This window comes from Erigeron canadensis, chromosome 1, assembly GCF_010389155.1.
Source record: "Erigeron canadensis isolate Cc75 chromosome 1, C_canadensis_v1, whole genome shotgun sequence".
In the NCBI taxonomy this organism is placed as follows: domain Eukaryota; kingdom Viridiplantae; phylum Streptophyta; class Magnoliopsida; order Asterales; family Asteraceae; genus Erigeron; species Erigeron canadensis.
Genome location: NC_057761.1, coordinates 20,890,642 through 20,912,483, shown reverse-complemented (window position 1 = coordinate 20,912,483; position 21,842 = coordinate 20,890,642). Strand labels below are relative to the sequence as shown.

Genomic DNA, 21,842 nt, shown 5'->3' with positions numbered 1-21,842 from the left:
CAATGGTCATAATCAAGAATTTAACAGTAGACTTGGAGTTATGAATGGTACGACGTCTTTCTAGAGCCAGTGCCCACATACATATCAATTTGTTTGGGTCATAATAACATGTTAATATTGGTCAATGGTTGTTGGCTGCAGTGTTAATCATGTAAACTTTCTATCAATAGCAAAAGTTGTGATTTCTCTAACCTTTTAAAGTAGGATGTGTCTTCTTTGGTTGTTTTCAGCTTCTTCAGAGGTTTCAAGGTATCGGGTAATTTTTTGCTATCGTGTCATCTTTCAAGCTATCTGTTATTTTGCTAATGATTATTTTGCTTAATGGTCATACAAAAGGCCAAAGACCATGGAGAGCCTTGAACCCCGAACATAAGCATTATCCGAGTGACTTTACTTTTGGTGGGTTTGAAAGCGCACAATCTGTACATGAAACTGTGTCAGTTTTTACAGCAACTACTATAGTTTTTCACGAAAGTGGTCTTTTTTAAGATGCTTCACTTCAGGAGTTCATGTATGTAAATTTGCTATTAGTTTTGGGCTTAATTTATCTAACTTTAGTTCTAAAATGCTGAGTATTCTTTAAGAGCATTTCCTTCGGGTGGTTTTGTTAGTTTCCCTGATCACAATTGATGGTTTTTTTATTCCGAATAATAGGCCTATTTTGAATAGAATTTTTGTTATTTCAGCTGTTGTATTGCCAATATAGTTTTTGCATATGTTTTTTATCTCTGCTCTAGTTGTATAGGTTGGATTCTGTACAAAAAGCTTTCCTTGGTGTGATTGTACCCAAGGTTTTGACCCTTTTTGGCTGCATCCCTAGACAGGTTGCTAGCCAATGATTTATTCTTTTGGTTAATGATGGTGAGTTGCCTAAAAGTATCCCGAATTCAGTTTCACAATTTAGTTGATGACATTAAGAAATGATTTATTCTTTTGGTTTAATAATTTATTCTTTTGGTTAATGATGGTGGGAAAGATTTTTTAGTTAATGTTACCCAGCATAAGAATCTTAATGGTAGTGGTCGAATTGGGCTTCAGAGATGACATTACTGTTAGCAAGGAAATTAACATGTGATTAAGGTACCACATAAAAGCCTTCGTCTTACTGGTTAGGAAAAATATATTGTTTATAGTATTGTACATTTTTCTGACAATTCAAACATAAACTTGAAGGTGCAAATGTATTGGGAAAAGTTCTGTGTTCAGGGTTCTCCGTGGTCTTTGGCCTATTGTCAGAGGATGCATTACGAGAATAAATTACCGTATACATGTTTAGGAACATTGCGAGATTAGATATTATCACACAAGACCAGAAAAGAGGGCATTAAGTTTGTATCGAGAAGGTGAGTTTTGTTTTTTGCTTATCTTTTCTATTTCTTCTTGAGGTGGGAAAATGGCTGGGTCGAGACGGTTGCGTAACGTGTCCAAAGGAGTTCGTTATACAACAGTTAATATTGTTTTCAAGATGGATTCTAGCTGAAATAAGTAATTTCTTTAAGGGGGTTATAAAGGGATTTTTAGGTTGAGTTGACCAAGTATTAAGTAATATAGATAGTTATGGTTTTTAAAAAGCTATAGCACTAATATAGTTTGAGGTTCATAATATTTGACTTAATACATATGGTGACTATCAACCCATATGACTTGCTCCATCAGACCATCAGTTTAGTTAGTTTTTGTTCCCAAACTCGACCCATTCTCATTTCTCAAGTAAATGGGCTGAGATGCTCATCTGTGATGGTGTGATGGCTTCATATGTGTTGTCGGAGTGCTTCAATTTAATAAAGATATTGTGTCACGTGTTTATGATATATTTCCAGGGCAAAACGATAGTGTTGACGCAAATATTCTAGATGTGCATCTAGCAAGATGTATTTCCAGGGCAAAGCTGGGAAGACATCCTCTCTCTTGGGGAACAACAGAGATCCGGCATTGTAAGCTTCTCTTTTAAACCCTTGATCATGGCATCTTTATATAAGATAATGTACCGATCTATATGTTCAGCTTTGTAATTTTTTCCTTTATTTAAGGCCCGATTATTCTTTCACAAGCCTTGGTAATTTTGTGTCCTTGATGAAGGCGTTAAGTAAGCAGACATAATTTCCACACATAAAAAGAGTTCATTACCAAATTTTGTTTCTATGTATTAATTTCCTGTTTTAATCATTCATTCATTCTAGTGCTACAATTGTTGAAGAGCACCATTACCTGCATGCACATGATCATCACGGTTATTACATCATCACAGGTACCTACTACTGTTTTCTTGCAGCCAGCTTATAATGGGTTTGGGTTAAATGGGTAAATCTTATTTGCGGGTTGAATGTTGAAACCAATTGCGTTGGCTACTGGGCCAGCCTACAAGCACCTTTTAGTTTATAAATATCGGCGTATAGTTATTGATTACAAAAACTCTGCCTCATATCAATAATCTTGACTTCTTTCATAAAGTGATTTATAATCTTTTATGCTTTTTAACACATCATGGCGGATGACTTTTGACCCCTTGATTCATTTCAGTTGTATTTAGATTTGGCTTAACCAATTTGAGCAGAAAAATATTTGGAATCTGACCAATTCTAAGTAATTTGGTCAAAATTGCTACTTGCAAGTAAAACCAGAAATAGGGTATACAAAACATATATTTGTCTGTTCCTTTTATTATACGAAACATATGTATATTTGTTTTGCTGTAAAAAAACAGTTTCTATATTTAGTCAATTTGATTAAACTGAATAAGGAGTAATCTTAATACTGATTGTATGTTAAATTTGATCATGGCTTTGGTGTTCCTTGTGCCATATGTGTGAAACTTGTTTGATATCGACTCGAGTCCACAAGATATTTAATAGTAGACTTGGGATCACACGAAGTCTTTCAAGTGATGGTTGCCACATACAGAAAAAGCTTGTATGGGCCCGTAACGTGTTGCTTCTATTATTATCAGCCAACACTTGTGGACTGTAGTATTTTTAGGAAACTTGTTTGTATTCATGAATCGCACAATTGTCATGATCAAGAACTTAACAGTAGACTTGGAGTCATGTGTGGTACCAAGTCTTTCAAAAGTCAGTAGCCACATACATATCAACTTGTTTGGGTCATAGTAACATGTTAATGTCGGTCAACGGTTGTTTCTTGACTGCAGTGTTAAATACGTAAACTTTCTTTCAATAACCAAAATTTTGCTTAAATTACTTAAAATAAGATTTGTCTGTTATGTTAGGTTGATATTGAATAGAGTCCACAAGACATTTAAAAGTAGACTTGGAAGTCTTTCAAGAGATGGTGGCCAGTGGCCACATACTGAAAAAACTTGTTGGTCCATAACGTGTTACTCCTATTATTGACAGCTAATGCCTGCGACTGCTGTGTCATGATCAAGAATTTAACAGTAGACTTGGAGCTATACATGGTACAAAGTCTTTCAAGAACCCGTGGCCACATACATATCAATGTTAACGGCGGTCAATAACGATGGCTGCAGTATTATACACGTAAATTTTCGATGGATTTTGCCAGAATTTTGATCTCTGTATGTGTATTCTTAGGTGGTTTTCTGCTATTTCAATTCTCAATTAAATTCTAAGTATTGTTTTAATGATGGAATACTTTTGTACTCGTTTTTCTCAAATAAGTAATTCTAATCCGGGGGTTGAAACCGACTGTGTATATTACTCTAGATGTTAAAAAAGGTGTTGGCTAGAGCCGCAACTTTTGCCACTTATGAATTTATGATAGCAAGAATTGTTCGTTGTTTTCGCCTTTGACCATTTCCAAAACATTGAACAAATTATTAATTTGACAGAAACTGAATTGTAACCAATATAAGTAATTAAGTGAGAATATAATCATAGCAAACATCCATGGCAAACTATAAGTAAATGGATTAATTTAAGTGTAAACCTGTATCTTAATGATGGTGTCATTTGGATTTGAATTTGGGTAAATTTATTTACAGTAGAATGTTGGAATTTTGTGTTAATATAAAACTCTTTAGTCTAAACATGCTTCTCTTTGATGGTATCTATACATGTCGCGAATGCAAATGAATTTGTAAGAGTTTCAATACATGAAATCCAAGCACCATTAGAAATTATCTCAAAGAAATCTTTGATCCTCAAAGGTGAATCTACTTCCACATACTAGAGTTGAATGGATGGAACTCTTTCAACAAATGAAGGGGCATCTGGTTGGGGCCAAGACCAATATATGATCTTCATAAATTCAGGTCAGGATAATGATTGGCTGAGATCGTTTTGTTCGTTAAAGACTCGGGTGAAGATGTTATTCGTCGAAAAGTTTTGCCATTGATTGGCAAAATAGAACTAGCAGTAGATGTTCTAAGATAAAACCGCAAATGCTATCATAGTAATTTGCATACTTACAAAAGAGACGTATTACACGGGGTTAGTTGTAACAAAAACAAAATTATCATCAATGTAATTTGATACTTCCAAACAAGATGAAAATAAGGTTAAAAAAATACCATTCAAAGTAATTTAAAAAATATATATTCGATCTACAATCCTTTATATCCTTGTCCTCCCCAGGGTTAGTACACGCTCAAAAGTGGAAATTGTCAGAGTATTTGTGTAAATAGGTGAAAGTATCATGATAACCGGCCAGATATATGAGGTGCTAACCATTAAAACTTTTTTTTGCAACTTAATATTAATGCCTTGATTTAAGTACATAATCCATAAGAGAGTTTGATTGCATCACACAACCTATTAAAACTCAGTTAACCAAATTTCTTTCTAGTTACAACTTAAAAGTAAGCTGGTTGAAATTGCCACTGTAAAAAAATCATTTTTATTTCAAAAGCTTTTTAATATGAGTATAAAACATTAACAAATATGGTTTGATGGGTTCAATTCGCAACATGTAAACAGTCGTCTACCGGTTAACATGTTCCCTTTTTGAGTTGACTAGTCATATGCCCACGCGACGCGGTGGTACGGCGTTGATGGTGGCATTGATGGGTGGTGGTGATGGCGGCGACAAGTGGTGGTGGTGGTGACGACGGAGGGTGGCGGCGGCGGTAGTGGCGTGGTTATTAATATAAAAGTAATTGATGTAAAAGAATGTATTGGAGTTATTTTAAGTGTTGAGGGATGTATGTTGTAAATAATTTTATTAAGAATATTTTATATATATTAGGTGAAGATATTTAAATTAGTGAATAAATTAGATGAGTAGTTTGGATAGATCAAATTTTTTTTTTTTTGAGAATATAAGATAATCAAATGCTTTAAGGTAGTTAAAATTAAGATTAAGATTATCTGTCTATAAGTCTTTTGAAAAGACAATAGGAAAGCATGTAGCAATGTTTTAAAAACCAGTATTTTGGTTATACCGGCGTGGAAAAATTTTCCGGTATTACCGGTATTACCGGTATTATCGGTAATACCGGAAATACCGGCTGGTACGACTATTTTTAATTATTATATTATTTTGTGTAAAAATCTTACAAAACTTATTACAATTTAACAAAAATAGTCAAAATGCAATTATAATTTACTCAAAAATAATACCAAATATGTATTTCATAACAAAATATAAGTTTTAAAGTTCACAAGTAACAAAAAATAACATTAAAGTATCATAAAATATACCGGAAAATACCGGCCGATATTGAATAGTAAAAATACTGGAAAAATATTGGACTTAAAATACCGACGTGGTCTCCGGTACCAGTAATACCGGCCGGTATTTACCGGTATTCAAAACATTGGCATGTAGTGTATAAGGAGGGGGAGAGGGAGAGGGAGAGGGAGGGGGGGGGGGAATGGCCCCCAACGGCCCAAAAATGTTTTAGTATAGATATATTATATGTATGTAGTATCATGCAATTTGTATATAGGGGAGAGGGTGTCATGATATATCAACCCACAACATCCACCTATAGTTTGTTGTCAAATCATTTCAACCCATTAATCCAAAAACTCACTATTTTTTTTTCAACGTGTCATGATCATTTTTTTTTTTTTTACATTTCTCGATAAACAATCATAGAAAAAAAATACAACACTTGATATTAATTATATAAACTACATTTATAAAAAACATAACATTTAAAAGTAAATAAAAAAAGTTACATAATTCTTAAACCATTAAATTAAGTCTTCAATGGGTAGTGGTTGAGCCGCTACATCATCAAGGTACGACAAGTCTTGAGCCGTTACGTGCTCTGTAAGATCATATCGGAGGCGTTGATGAATTTCTTCTTCTAATAACTCAGGCAGTGCATCCAGGTTATAAACTACTGCAACTTGAACCAGTGATATTGTCCTTCCGTCATCTTTTATAATCATGTTGTGCAATATACAACACGCATAAACGAGTTTACCAATTTTTTCTACGGTCATAGGCCGGAGTGGACGTACCAAAATCTTTCATTTCCCCTTAAGAACACCAAAGGCTCGTTCACACTCTTTCTTGCCGACTCTTGTAGTTTTTTGAACTTTTTTTCCTTTGGATTAGTTGGATATGGATATGATTAAACAAATGTTGAATACCTAGGATAGATTCTGTCGGAAAGATAGTATCCACGTTTGTAAAATCGTCTATTGATTGACTGTCAATGAACTGTTTGGCGTTGTTCCATTTCGCTCGGTAAGATATAATGGAGACTAATTCAAAACATTAATATCGTTGTTTGAACCGGGAGGACCAAAGAACACATGCCAAATTCACAAATCATATGAAGCAAAGGCTTGAAGCATGATAGTCGCCTAGTCGGGTATTGATGATCAACTCTCTTATATAGGCCAAACAAATTGTGTACAATCAGTGCTACCAAGCATTCCAGGAATTTTATGTTTTAATTCGTGTGCCTGGAACAAGCATGCAGCGTCATCGGGGGTAGGTCTGCGTAAGTTTTCTCAGCCATATAAATGAATTATCGCATTACCAAAACCGTCAAGGCATTCACTGACGTTCTTGCAGGCATGCATAAATAGTCATCAAAGTTTTCAGGAGGTTCATCCATTGTGAGTTGCCAAATTGCCGAAGTACATTTTTGTAGAGCCGTGAAGGTTTCTTTCCCGTCCGTCTTCCCCCTCTTGAAACCATACGAATGTCTCTTCAACGTGACCAAAATTTTTTAAAAAATAAGTGCCTACTCATGCAAAACCGATGATGAAATACATGGTAGCCGAACTTTGGTTCTTCGACTAAATAATCACGCATTAGAGTTTCATGAGCTTTTTCCCGGTAACGTTCAATATACATTCGAGTTTCGGTTGAGCTTCCCGTGTCATCAAGCAAATCATAAATGAATTGCAAAAAATGTAGTGTACTACCCGTGGATAACTCGGGAAGGTTGAAGGGAAGAAAGAACTCATCACAAGAGGAAGAAGAGGAATCTATTTTTGTGAAATGTTTGTGATGGATATAAAATAATATTAGAGAAAGTGTTTGAAAGGGTAGTAGTAAAATATATATGTATTTATAGTTAAAAATTAGAAAGATTATGTTCATTTTAGTAGTAATGCTTGCAATGATACAATTCATTAATTCCTAGACAAAGCAACGGATGATTCATGTATTATCAAAATTGGTTTCACAAACCGATTTCCTTCAAACCAAATGGAAACCAAAAAGGTAGCGGTGGACTTTTCATTCGGCTTCAACCAATCCGTGTGGAAACCAAAGCCCACACCTTCCCCCCTTGTGTTTAAGCCACTTGAAAACTTAAGTAACTATTGATCCATCCATGTTTAAAACTTACCATTTTAGAATATGGATATTTTGTAATCTTGATTTAAGTTTCAATACTTATAACTATATGTATGTTTATTGTTGTTAGTTGTTCGTTCATTAGTGTTCGTTTGTTTGTGTTTGTGAATATTCGTTCCTGAACATAAACAAACGAACATGAACAAGCCATTATGGTCGTTTATCTCTTAATGAACACAACAATTGTTGGAGTGTGATCATTTTATAATAGATCGTATGTCTGGAAATAATTTAAGCCTACGGGGTCACACGAAATGATACGGTAATTCTATATTATTAATTAGTATATTATGTAATATATTAATTAAAATATAATCACGAATTAATTAATTATGTATTTAATTAATTAAGAAGGAAGTGTTTGTGTGTAATTATGAATTAGTGGAAGTTTCCTCATTCTAAAGTGATAGGGCCGAAAATTATAAAGCTTGGAAAGCCTTTGAAGTTGCTTGCCCATCAAGTTTAAAACCCTAACTAGTTAGCTTATAAATAGAGGGCTAATTCCAAGGGTTTTTTACACAATTACACAAAGCAAAAACCTCTCCTCTCATCTCTCTTAGGATCGGCCGAAATCCCCTCTCCAAGGGATTTTCGGTTTTCGACTTTTAGGGATAATAAACAAAGGGTTGTTTGGTTCGTGATTCGGGTACTAGCATACGGTATAGGAGTGTCTAGTGTGCGATCGTAGAGGGGTTTTACTTTAAACCCTACAATAATAATAATCTTATTGGAAGCTTTACGCAAAGGTACACGTTTCAATTCTCTCTTTGTTAATTAACTTGATTGTATATTTGTTTCGATTCTTCCGTTGCGTTTACTCGTGATGTCTATATATTAACAACAATATGTTCGTTTATCCGTTCGTGAACCGTTCGTTAAGTTAAACGAACGAACATGAACAAGATCCCGTTCGTGTTCGTTCGGTTCGTTTACAACCCTAGCTAGGCGTGGTGAAAAAAAAAAGAGATTAGGCATGGTAAGCTTCTTTTTCAGACCCTTGATTATGGCATCTTCATATATGACTATTTTCTCTAGCAACAAATAAACCTATGTGATGGCAAATCTACTGCTTAATTATAATGGGTTTGGGCCAAAATTTTATGCATTTTAATACATCGGTGCGGATGATTTTTGACATTCATGATCTATTTAAATCATATTTACATTAGCTTAACCAGTTTGACCTCAAATTTATTGGGACCTCAATAATTTTATATAATTTGGTCGAACTCGGTTGCAAGTGAAACTAGAAATAAGGAATACACGTTGTATAACTCAGAAACAGAGGCAATGGGTGCACATATAACTCAGCATGCCTTAAAATCTTTTATGAACAGATACTTGGGTTGATATCGACTCAAGTCCACAAGACATTTAATAGTAGACTTGGGAACAAGGGCCACAAAGTCTTTCAAGAGATAGTGGCCACATACAATACAAAAAAAAAGAAGAAGAAGAAGAAGAAGCAGCTTGTTTGGGGCTATAACGTGATTGATATGGAGAAGGAAGGTGGGAGCTTCGGGTGGTTAAGAGCCTCATTTGAAGGTGAAACTATAACTACTTGTTAGGCAATTATCTATTCAGTCTTTTGACAAAAACTAAATGATATAAGTGACCAGAAATAGGTTATACAACTATATCTGATTGATTCATGTATGTATTATAAGAAACATATGTATAATTGTTTTGCTGTAAGAAACAGTTTCTATATAGTCAATTTGATTAAATTGTATTAGGAGGAATGATTATTTCATATTAAATTGTAAGAAACTAAACAGTTTCTATATAGTTAATAACTGCAACTATTTTTCATCGCAACTAATTAATTCAAGTGTGGACTAATTAGAAACTGAACCATTGTGCTATTAAGTGGGAATATAATCATAGCAAACATCCATGGTACAACCATTAGAATCAGGACGTCTCAACCATTTGGTTGGGGGCCGAGATACTAGACATATTATTGTGAATCTCAAAGAAATCTTTGATCCTCAAAGGTGAACTTACTACCAGATATTCGACTTGACTGGAACTCTTTTCATTAATGAAGGGGCATTTGGTTGGGAGCCGAGACCAAGATCGTTTTGTTCACTAAAGACTCTGGTAGAGATGGTAATTCGCCAAAAAACTTTGCCATTGATCAGTAAAATGTTGAAGAATTAGCAATAGATGTTCTAACATAAAACCTCCTATACAATCATTGTAATTTGTATACTTCCTCAAGAGAGATAAATTACACAAGGCAAGTTGTAACAGGAAACAAAATGATCATCATTTAGTTTGATACTTCTAAACAAGTTGAAAATAATGTTAAGCGAAGAAATGCTTAAAGTAATTAATAAAAAAGTACATAATTAACGATATATTCTACAATCCTTTACATCCTTGTAGATGGACCCAACGTAGTTCAATTTCAACTTCACCAGTTTCGACATTTTTTAGTCTAATAGAAAGATGTTGAACAACCTCTTTATCTTTCCATGTTATTTAGCTTTCTTCAACTAGATAGTTTGTTTGACCCGGTGCTATTCTCTTTAAGACAGTCCCATTTGGGTGCCGCTCTAGACGTGGCATTTTCAAGGCCTCTACAAACGATTTTATGTCAAATCCTGCATCACCCATTGGGTCATCCTTCGATAACACATCGTGGTCATACACTGTCTGAAACCACAAAACACATGACATTAAAGCTGGCAATTGGGCTGGTCAGGCATGCCAGTAAGTTAAGTTATGAAAACGAGCCAGATGCTAACCATTTACCCTTTTATTACAACTTAATGATAATATGTTGAATCCAAGTACATAATCCATAAGCGAATGATGATGTTTTATGCCTTTGGTTTTATCACGCGACCTGTTACCTTTTAGTTTACCCCATTGTTCCCTTAGAAACAGAACAAAACAGCTTATGAGTAAGTAAGTTGAAATTGCCACATTAAAAAAATCATGTTTAGCTTAAAGCCTTTTAATACAAGTATAAAACCGATAACAAAGATGGTTTTATGTCCATGTTCAATTGGTGACAAGGTGTAAGCTCACAGAATAGTCGTCTACCTGTTAATACGTTCCCTTTTTTTGGTTGTTTATTTGTCTATGCCTTTTGAAAAGACAACTAAGATTATGTTGCTGATCTTTTTTGCTTTAGGTACATTCAAATTTCAAAGGCTGATGTAGTGTATAAGGAGTGGAGGGACGATGGCCCCCCGACGGCCCAAAACAAATGTAGTATAGATATATCATATTTTATACATATATTCATACAAGTAGTACTCATTTTGAAGCCAAGTGAAAAGTCAAGTAACTACTGAACCATCCATGTTTAAAACTCACCAGATTAATTGGAAGATTGACTACATCTAATACAGAAAGAGTCAATTCTTCATCCCACACAGGGTTGACGTCCTTGTTAACAACTCTGGTCTTTTGTTTCTGCACCAAGTATAAACATGAGACAGTCATGCATCTTTCTAAGTATCATATAATATTTGTTCGATCTACACTTTTCAAAATGCTAACCAATTAGCTCTAAAACATCAAATATCATAACTAACAGAAATTGCTGGTATCTTTATATAATAATAGATAATAATAACACGTTTCGAAATATTTGTGTCTTTAAAGTTTTAGAAAATGAACAAATGGAATATACAACAAGTAGAGATCATAAGAATACAAGGATTAAAATCATGACATTTATGGATGTTTTGATGATTATGAAGGGTTTCGGTGCTATCTAACGCAACTGAAGCATGCAAGTAATATACAATAGCATATTAAAATTTTCTAGCAACCGAAACCAACCCCATGAATCATCTCGTTAAACAAAAGCTCAAGAGAATGAATACAAGAAAACATACGCTTGAATATTTCCTTAATATGAAGATTAAAAGATTCAAGATAGAATCTCTCTATCCGGGGAGACATCCAAAGTTCCGATCTCGATCCTTAACACCTTCTTGGAGCTTGACACACCCCATGTTCTAGCCTCCAAAATTACCCTTTGTTAGGTCCAGATTTACTGGACTCGCTCCAGACATAACTACTGAAGCCCTCTGAAGATTTGTCCAGAAATTATGTGAAGACCAGTGAACAACTTACTTGTATAGAAATCTGGATACCACCAGATTTGTTCACTGGACTTCACTCCAGTCAAGATCTTTCCACTGAAGAATATTCTCACTTAAGTCGAAGACTGAAGTCTGAGGAAAGAAGTCTGACAAATAGCGGAGCTCACTGGAAGACTTACCAGATCTCCTGACTGGAGTCCTTGTCAGTGTTCTAGACCTTACAAGTCTGAACACTGATTACGAGGAATTGACTTTATGCCTTTACATGCCTTTAATCGGACAATCCATTTGTCTTTTGTTAAAAGCCTTACACGCATGTAAAGGTGATTGGTTAATTAGAAGACAAGTCACCATCATGTGACTTTATTCTTGTACTTTAATCAATGCTTTTAAGGAATTAATGTAATTTCCTTAAATGCATGTAACCATATTTGTACGGCAAAAAGAATATTATATTTATTCTTTTTGCCTATAAATACCAAGTCACTTCCTCGTCCAAATTACATACTTTTGCAATTTGGTGCCTTTGCTCATATACTCTCGATCTAAACAGTCATACTTCACAACTTTAAGTATTTCGATCAAAGAGTTTATTTAGCAAAGATTAGATCACTTGTAATTCATAGGTTGTTTAGATACTTACTTTGTAATATCTTGTTCCGCAACAACCTTGTATTTTATTTAACATCAATAAATAAAATACACTTGAAAATTACATTGTGTCTCACCATTTACTTATTTGCTTATCTTTATATTGCTTAAGTACGTATTACATTATATATTCTTGCACTTATATTAATTGTAATACTAGTCCAATCTAGTGCTTACTTGACGTTTAATACTAGTCATCTCTAGTGATTACTTGACTTGTTATTCTACACTTATGGGTTAAACCATCGAAGGGACTTCACACCCTTCAACTTGCTTCTTTCTCCTCAAGATAACAATACACTATATTTGTTTATCTAGTACAAAACTACTTAATTAAATATAGTTTTGACACTAGATATAAATCCAAAATCAATGCCCAAAAGTGGGTTGTTGTTTTAGGTGAGAGAGAGAGACAACCGTGAGTTAGAAAGAGAGAGTGAGAGTGATTTCTTTTTGTGTGTAAGACAATTTACATTGAGTGTATATCTATGTAAGGTGCATGCTTGTTTTTTTTGTTTTTTTCTATAGTTAGAGGAGTGGGGGGCCATATAGTATCTCGGGATTTCACTAATTTCTTGTAATTTTTATGAGTTTCAAAGAAAATGATGTTTATAATAATAATAATAATAATAATAATAATAGTAATAATAATAATAATAATAATAATGGTTAATTACATGAATGATATCTGGACTATCTACTATATTATTGGTTTCATACCTAAAACTTTAAAATTTACGGTAGTTATACCCCAACTTAACGGCTAAACTGACACACGTCAGGTCAGGTATCGTCCGAGTGGAGAATTGATAAGTTGGGGTATGATGAGAGTAATTTTAAAGTTATAGGTATGAAATCAGTAATATAGTGGATAGTCCAGGTACCATTTCAGTAAATAACCTTATATTATATATTAAAAATAAAAATATTGTTAGTTAATTAGATCATATTAACCTCCGTACAAGTCTGCATACAACTTTAATATACATATTAATATTAGAAAACAAAAAACTAAATTTTCATCAAATTTAAATTTAGATGTAACTTGATCAATATTATATTTTATATTAGTTAATATCTCTATCTCTATCTCTATCTCTATACTAAATAAAACAAAATTGACATCACATCACATTTTACATAAATGATTATCCGAGTAGTCCCTGAATCTAAGTTTTCGTATCATTTCATTCCATAATTTATTACCGGCTCACCTTCAAAGCCCGTTAGCACATAATCACTTGTGTTTCTTATACGATAAATAAATTGAGGGTTTTCGGTTGACATTAATTAATTAGTTAAAAAATAAAGTAGAAGTTCAAAAGGCAAAGATCAAACAATCATTTTTTCAGAAAATTGGGTTTGGTAGTGTTTCTTGCTAATAAACATTCAACGATCATTTTATTGGTATATCTCAAATTTTCTTACGGAGTATTTTTTTTATTTTATTACTTATGTTGATGTTGATAGTTTACTATTAATAATGGATTGTTTAATTAGAAATATAATGACATCTTTAATAGGTTATTATTATCATAATATAACTAATGATGATTGTGAATTATAACTTGTTGTCAAAGTTTGGTGCTTTATAACTACTAGTTAACTAGTTCATTTTATGGTTAATATAACTAGAGTGAGCATGGGCCGATTTAAGTCGGATTTTGCCTAAAACCAAAACCCGAACCGATCCGTTTGGTTTTTAAAAAAACAAAATCATTGGAGTTGGTTTTGGTTCGGTTCAATTTTTCGTTTTTTGGTTCCGTTTAGATCGGTTTTGGTTTTGGTTTTAAATATATATTTTCTTTAATGTTTTTCATGTATTATGTAATAAATTTTAGAGAAATTGTCTCAAATCGTCCATGTGGTTTGCTCGATTCACATTTTGATCCCTGTGCTTTTTATTATTATTATTAGGTGTCCATGTACATTTCATTTTCAATGCTAGTCGTCCCTGCCACTAACTACCGTTAGTTTTCATCCGTTAAACCCCTCATGTGTAATGCACATGAGGACATTTTCGTCCGGTTTGTAACCATATGGACTATTTGTGATAAAACATCTCTGAGGGACTATTTGTAATTATAAAAAACGTTCAAGCTTTAATACAGGTTGTTATAGACCTGAGCATGCTCGATTATTATGTTTTTCTCTTCGGTTTTGGTTCGAACCGCCATAGACCACCACTTTTCACCACTTTTTATCACCATCGTAAACCATCACTGTTTTGTCAATGTTTTCAGGACTGAAAGGATCGACTTTTGTCAATGTTTTGTTAACCATAGTGGGATGGTGGTTCTCGGTTTCCGAAGAACTTTCGACTGTTAAGGAAAAAAATTATGATATAGAAGCTAAAATATACGGATGTTTTTTATTAATTAATTATATTTTTTAAGTGTTAAAATTGGCATAACTTTCGATAAAACGAATTGATTATATTGTTTATTTTTATCTAAAACATACAAATTATATAGTAATGTATCCTAAAAAGGCAAAAAGTTTAAGTATATTAACATATTTACTAAGTATAAGTAATGAATATGAATGTAATAGGATATGAGTATAAAATAAATTAAAATATTTTGTGTTCGGTTGGTTCGGTTTTTATCGGTTCTTTTGCATATGAAACCAAAACCCAAACTGATCCATTTGGTTTTTAGAAAATGAAAACCAAACCAACCAGTTTTGTTCAGTTTTCAGTTTTGTCGGTTCGGTTTTCTCGGCTTTTTTTGGTTTTTAGTTTTCCGGTTCGATTTTTGCTCACTCCTACCAAAAACGACAAAGCAAAAAAGGATCAATCCATTATTAAATATTTTGGCATTTATTTATGTTTTTTTTTTTTTTTAAATTTGGCACCCTTAACCTGAATTCCTAGCTCGACCACGGGTTACAGGGTCGGTAAAAATGATCGGAAAAGAAAGAATGGAAGAATAAATTTATTTATATGATTTTCATTTTTCATCCCTCAAGTAGCTATTTTTTCACTTTTCGTCATTCAAGTAGCTATTTTTTCACTTTTCGTCCCTCAAGTAGCTATTTTTCACTTTTCGTCCCTCGGTGTAACGTGAAATGACATTAGTGTCATCACGTGTCTAGCACGTGCGTACGTTAACGGCCATTTTTTAACGTCGTAAGGCCAAAGGAGGATTATTGAAAAAATTGGCCAACTTTAGGGTCAAAATTGTAATTTTTAAAGTTTAGGGATCAAAAGTTAAAAATGTACCAACTTCAGTGACGAAAAGTGTAATTTACTCAAAAGACTATAACCACATTTCAGATATCGTTTATCTGTGTAATAAGGGTTTGTGGAGAAAATTTTGTTGAGTTCTCAATAATTAACAATTTTTCCATTCTATTTTTTTTCTACCATTTTTATAATATGTGTCATATTATACTAAAAGCTTTATGAGATGTCTTAAAAAAACTCGAATGAATCTTGAAAATGTTTTACGAAGGATATCTATACTCCTTTATAAAAGTTATTCACCCCTACAAATAGAAAGTGTACTCGAATGTTAAATAGAAAAGTACTAAATTACTCTTGATAAACACCCATTGTGGAAAGGGTTTTTATAAATTATAAACTTTGCCCTTAATTTATTAATTTATACCTAAACTCTTTTTTAACCATTAACACTTTAAGTCCTTATCTATTTAAAAATTTCACTATCACCTTTACCTCAACCTACACTACTTGACACCGCCACCAGCACCAATAATACCGTCACCAACACCACTAGATCACCGACCCCCACCACGACCGCCGCATCACGTGGGTACCATGCTCCTAACGAATAAGGCATTTCCTGTTCTTGAACACCCTCTCTATGTTACAAATAACTTGATGGGTCAAGTTAGAGCGATTTTGACCCTTGATTTTAAAAGGGTCAAAATTTACCCAACTTTACAGAGAATCCTTTTCCCTCTCTGCTCAACCAAAACTCACCAATTTTCTCACTCCTTTTGTTCTCGGCGTCTTCCCAGCGGTGTTGCCATCCGTGAAGTTTTGATGAGTATGTTGATATCACAAACTTAGTCGTTTCTATTTTATAAGGTACCATGATGAAAATTGAAGCATTAATGATTTAATGCATTATATAGAACAATAACATGCGTGATGTAAGAAAGCCAAATGTTAATTCAAACTCATTGTCCGTTATATATGCCAAGTGCATCGTATTTATATTTTGCAACCCAAAATATAATAAGTCAATTCATAAATGGTTCAAAGAGTGCAAACAGTTGTAACATTTATCTTTGTATGCCCGGGTACCTTTTGAGTTGAAAAGCTAGTGGAAGTCTGTTTTGGGTGTCATGTTTAATATTGAGTAGTTACTGAGCTTTTGTTAACATAACACAAGCATGTGTGAGTGAGAATACAGTCTTAAGGCCAAAGCTGTCAAATTCTTGATGTAGAAAAGGTATACAGCTATAGGTTATTATTGTGCTCTTAATATGTTTTCACCTTGTTTTAAGCAATGAAGCTTTTTGGATATTTCTGACATGTTATAATCTGCGTCATCCAGGTTCATGCATGAGAGGCTGCGTACCCATGCTGAGTCTGTTGCGTTTTTCGGAGGTGGTGCTCGAGAAAGAGCGGTAACTCCTTTTACTTGAATAGTTCTTTACAAGGCACAAGTATAACTGGCCTAAGCAGACTGGAAAAAATCATTTGAAAGTTTGTTGTCTGTGATTGCTGAACACCTATATGATATTTCTACAAGTAAAATGCTTGGTATGCTTCTATTCATCTATTGAGAACTAATTTAAAGAGATGAAGTTTTTTTAGTCAATATAGTACGTCTCTATTATTACGGTATCACTGGCTTGTATTCCAACAATAATAATAAATCATTGATATACTCCAGTTATGCCAGTGTGCACTGTGCAGGAAAATTTTGAATATGTACATCTCTAATGTATCATTTTATAATACTTCGGATTTATACATTATTGCTGGCAGATGATCGAGTCAAGAGATTTAATGAGCTTCTGGCTCATGCCAAAATTCTGCTGAGGAAGAAATGGTTATTTGGCGTACTGGATGATTTTGTTACGAAACAACTGCCTCACAATGTTACTTGGGGATTGAGCTTGTTATATGCCATGGAGCACAAAGCTCACCGTTCATTGACCTCCACTCAAGGTGATTTTGTGGGTTAGCTGGATTGACCCCAGTCACATTTTTTTCAATTTTATAGTTCTATACATTTCATTGATTGCAAAAACGATAGTTTAACGATGCTTATCTAATTTTGGGATTAAAACAAATAAGGAGGCTATGTGTTCTTTATTTGGGCAACTTTAGAAACTTAAACCCATTCTCCCTTTAACCTATTCCGTATATATTTGACCCATTTGCCTTATTTTCTAGCATGTATTTCCATTTGATTTGTTTGAGATAAATCATAATCCAAGTCTAATGATTCAATATTATTCCCAGGTGAGCTGACACATGCATTGCGGTTTTTGGCATCTGTTGTATCTCAAAGCTTCTTGGCTTTTGGTGACATTCTGGAGCTGCGTAGAAAGTTCATTGAACTCTCTGGTGGTGTTAATCGGATTTTTGAACTTGAAGAGCTTCTCAATGCTGCACAATCTGGTTAGTGGATTCTCTGCTATCAAGTAATTCTAATTAGTTCCTTGTTTTTGTTATTCTGTGTTTGTTTTTATGGGGAGTTATATTAATCGCCTTACTTTTAGATTGAACTGTTTTATATGTTGATTTATGAAGGCCGTCATAAGTTATAATTATTTTCGCAACATATGCAGGCTGATGGGTTGGGTAACTGGCCAAAACTGGCTCAGTTAAAAGGTTCATCTTACAGTAAGAGCAGACATGGGACTGGTCTACCTTGTTTCCTTCTAATTGAACCATTTGGTTTGATCTGTTTTGTATAAAATACTCCCAAAAATCAAACCATTTATATGTAAATCGGTATTTCTATTGAAGTTTCCACCTGTAGTTATGCTTTATTGTCATGCCCCTCCTATAATTGAGGATTGCCTTGATTTATGAATTTCAACTGATCATGGTAATATTTTACAGATGAGACTGTTGGCACTTCATCACAGTCCGATGAGATGCATTTCAAAAATGAGGACGGTATCTTTATTTCGGAGGTTGATATAATTACGCCATCACAGAAATTGTTAGCAAGGAGGTTGACGTGTAATATAGTACCAGGGAAAAGCCTTCTTCTTACTGGTTAGTGAAAATATATTCTTTGTATAATTATTCCTCATCTACATATTTCTAACAATTCAAACATAATATTGAAGGTCCAAATGGTAGTGGGAAAAGTTCGGTGTTCAGGGCTCTTCGTGGTCTTTGGCCTATTGTCAGTGGACACATTCATAAACCTTCCCACAATGTTAATGATGTTGGTGAATTCAATTGTGGTATATTATACATTCTCCAGAAACCGTATACTTGTTTGGGAACATTAAGAGATCAAATTATCTATCCTCTCTCACATGACCAAGCAGAAAAGAGGGCGTTAAGTTTGAATCGAGAAGGTGAGTTTTTTTCTACCGTTATTGCTTATGTTTTCTATATCTTCTAGAGTTGGGAAAATGTTGGGGTCGAGACGGTTGCATAACGTGTCAAATGGAGTTGGTTTCAGAACAAATGTATTTTATTCAAGATGGATTCAGGTTGGAAAAAGTAATCTTTTAATGGGGGTCAAAGAGGGACGTTCTTGTTTACTGAACCAAGATGGGTTCCGTCGGGTTAACTATGTTTAATGTATCAAGTATTATAAATATTTATGGTTTTAAAAGGTATACCAGTACTATTTTTTTAGGTTTGTTTGGTGTCCTTGATGAATGCACCAAGTAAGTAAACATAGTTTACACACAAGGAAAGGATTCATTACCAATCTTGCTTTATATATATTTATTTTCCTTTTGTATTCATTCTAGTGCTAGAAGTGTGGATGTTGAAGAGCACCTTTACAGGCTTGCTCGTGATCTAGGCATTACGCTTAATACATCATCACAGGTACCTACTAGTGTCTCTTGCAACAAATAAATATAGGTGATGGCTAAATCTACATCTTATAATGGGTGCGGGTGAAATGGGTAAATCTTATCCAGAGGTGAAACCGATTGTGGTGACCGCTGGGCCAACCCACTAGCACATTTTTAATTTATAGATTCTTGATGTATTACTATTGATAACAAAAGTTCTATGCCTCGTATCAGTAATCTTAACATCTTTCATAAAGTGATGTATGAGCTTTTATGCGTTGTAATAAATCATTGCAGATGAATTTTGTAACACCCTGCTAAAACGGAATATACGGAATGCACAGATAAGCACAATTGCACACAGTACAAGATGGGTTCCGTCGGGTTAACTATGTTTAATGTGTCAAGTATTATAAATATTTATGGTTTTAAAAGGTATACCAGTACTAATTTTTTAGGTTTGTTTGCCTAAATAGAATTAGGTGGTTGATAATATTTGAATAATATGCAAATGGTGACTATTAACCGATATGACTTGCTCTGTCGTTGGTTTTTTTTAAGTATCATATGACCCATTAGAGATAAGATCTAACCAAAATTTACTCATTCCCAAGTAAATAGATTGAAATGGTCATCTGTGATGGTGTGATTGCCATCTTCACTTGTGATAAGGGTAGTGATATAATAGGCAAGGTTTTTCGTGGGAACAACATGGATAATAAAAGATAACAAAGTTGTCTAATTATTTTAATTATAAAGATATCACATGACATGTTTATGCTATTTTTCCAGGGCAAAACGATGGTGTTGACGCAAATATTCTGGATGTGCATCTCAGAACGATCCTAGAGAATGTGAAATTATCTTACCTTTTTGAAAGGGAAGGAAGCTGGGAGGCTAGTCAAAACTGGGAAGACATCCTTTCTCTTGGGGAACAACAGAGATTAGGCATGGTGAGCTTCTCTTTTAGATCCTTGATCATGGGATCTTCATATAAGATTATGTGCCAATCTATATGTTCAGCTTTCTGATTTTTCTGTTATTTAAGGCCCGGTTATTCTTTCACAAGCCTTGGTTTGGTGTCCTTGATGAATGCACCAAGTAAGTAAACATAGTTTACACACAAGGAAAGGATTCATTACCAATCTTGCTTTTTATATATTTACTTTCCTTTTGTATTCATTCTAGTGCTACAAGTGTGGATGTTGAAGAGCACCTTTATAGGCTTGCACGTGATCTAGGCATTACGGTTTTTACATCATCACAGGTACCAACTACTATTCTCTTGCAAAAAATAAATATAGGTGATGGCTAAATCTACATCTTATAATGGGTTCGGGTGAAACGGGTAAATCTTATCCAGGGGTGAAATCGATTGTAGTGACCACTGGGCCAACCCACTAGCACATTTTTAATTTATAGATACTTGATGTATTACTATTGATAACAAAAGTTATATGCCTCGTATCAGTAACCTTAACATCTTTCATAAAGTGATGTATGAGCTTTTATGCATTGTAATAAATCATTGCATATGACTTTTGACATTCTTAATTCATTGAAATCGTATTTAGAGTTGGTATAACCATTAATCCACTATGATCTGAAAATAATTGGGACCTGAACAATGCTATGTGAATTGGTTGAACTCGCTACTTGCAAGTAAAAATCCATTTTGTATATTCTTTATTAAGTTTGTTTAGCCACTAAAGTAAATAGTTTGAATTTTTTTGCCTTTTAGCGTCCTGCTTTAATACCATTCCACTCTATGGAATTGCGATTGATCGATGGAGAAGGAAAGTGGGAGCTTCGGTCCATCAAGCATTGAGTTAAGAGCCTCTCATTTGAAGGTGACATCATAACTACTTGTCAGGCAATTATCTATTCAGTCTTTTGGCAAAAGTTTAATGAAATAAGTAAGACCAGATATAGGGTATACAACTATATAGCTGATTGTTTCATGTATTATACGAAACATGTATATTTGTTTTGCTGTAAAACAGTTTCTATCTAGTCGATTTGATTAAACTGTATTAAGAGGAATAATTATTATTGTATATTAGAGTTAAAAAAGTTGTTTGTTGGCTAAATTCACTTAACAGCAATTATTTTTCATTAGCAACTAATTCAAGTATGGACTAATCAACTTTTGCACCTTATGATTGCATGTATTGTATGTATGTTCTCGTTCCGGACCATTGTTCTTATCGCCAAGACATCGGGCATATACATTAATTTGACAGTAACTGAGCTGTTTAATAACAGAGAATGATAAACCAATTTAAGTAAATTAGTGAATATAATTATGGCAAACATCCATGGCACAAAATGTAACATCCATGAATTTTGACCTGTTGACTTTAAGTGTCATGTTATGAATTATAGTAGTTAAATGACTAATTGTATACT

At 33.8% G+C, this 21,842-nt stretch overlaps 2 protein-coding genes and 1 pseudogene across 2 annotated transcripts; 2 read left to right on the top strand and 1 right to left on the bottom strand.

Annotated features, from left to right (window-relative positions):
- The first annotated feature begins 305 nt into the window (after positions 1–305).
- LOC122586762 lies at positions 306–3,367 on the top strand. The gene is made up of 6 exons (XM_043758754.1): positions 306–436; positions 746–824; positions 1,277–1,343; positions 1,821–1,934; positions 2,181–2,248; positions 3,227–3,367. The coding sequence occupies exons 1-6, from the start codon at positions 306–308 to the stop codon at positions 3,239–3,241; spliced, it is 474 nt and encodes a 157-aa protein (XP_043614689.1). The 3' UTR covers positions 3,242–3,367.
- A 6,728-nt stretch (positions 3,368–10,095) lies between these two features.
- Positions 10,096–16,264, bottom strand: LOC122586754 (annotated as a pseudogene).
- Positions 16,265–18,054: 1,790 nt separating this feature from the next.
- Positions 18,055–21,466, top strand: LOC122602272 (ABC transporter D family member 1-like). Its single transcript, XM_043774984.1, has 7 exons — positions 18,055–18,063; positions 18,511–18,669; positions 18,744–18,980; positions 20,226–20,386; positions 20,482–20,534; positions 20,622–20,700; positions 21,175–21,466. Exons 2-7 carry the CDS (start codon positions 18,546–18,548, stop codon positions 21,259–21,261), a joined length of 741 nt encoding a protein of 246 aa, XP_043630919.1. The 5' UTR covers positions 18,055–18,063; positions 18,511–18,545; the 3' UTR covers positions 21,262–21,466.
- The last annotated feature ends 376 nt before the right edge of the window (positions 21,467–21,842 follow it).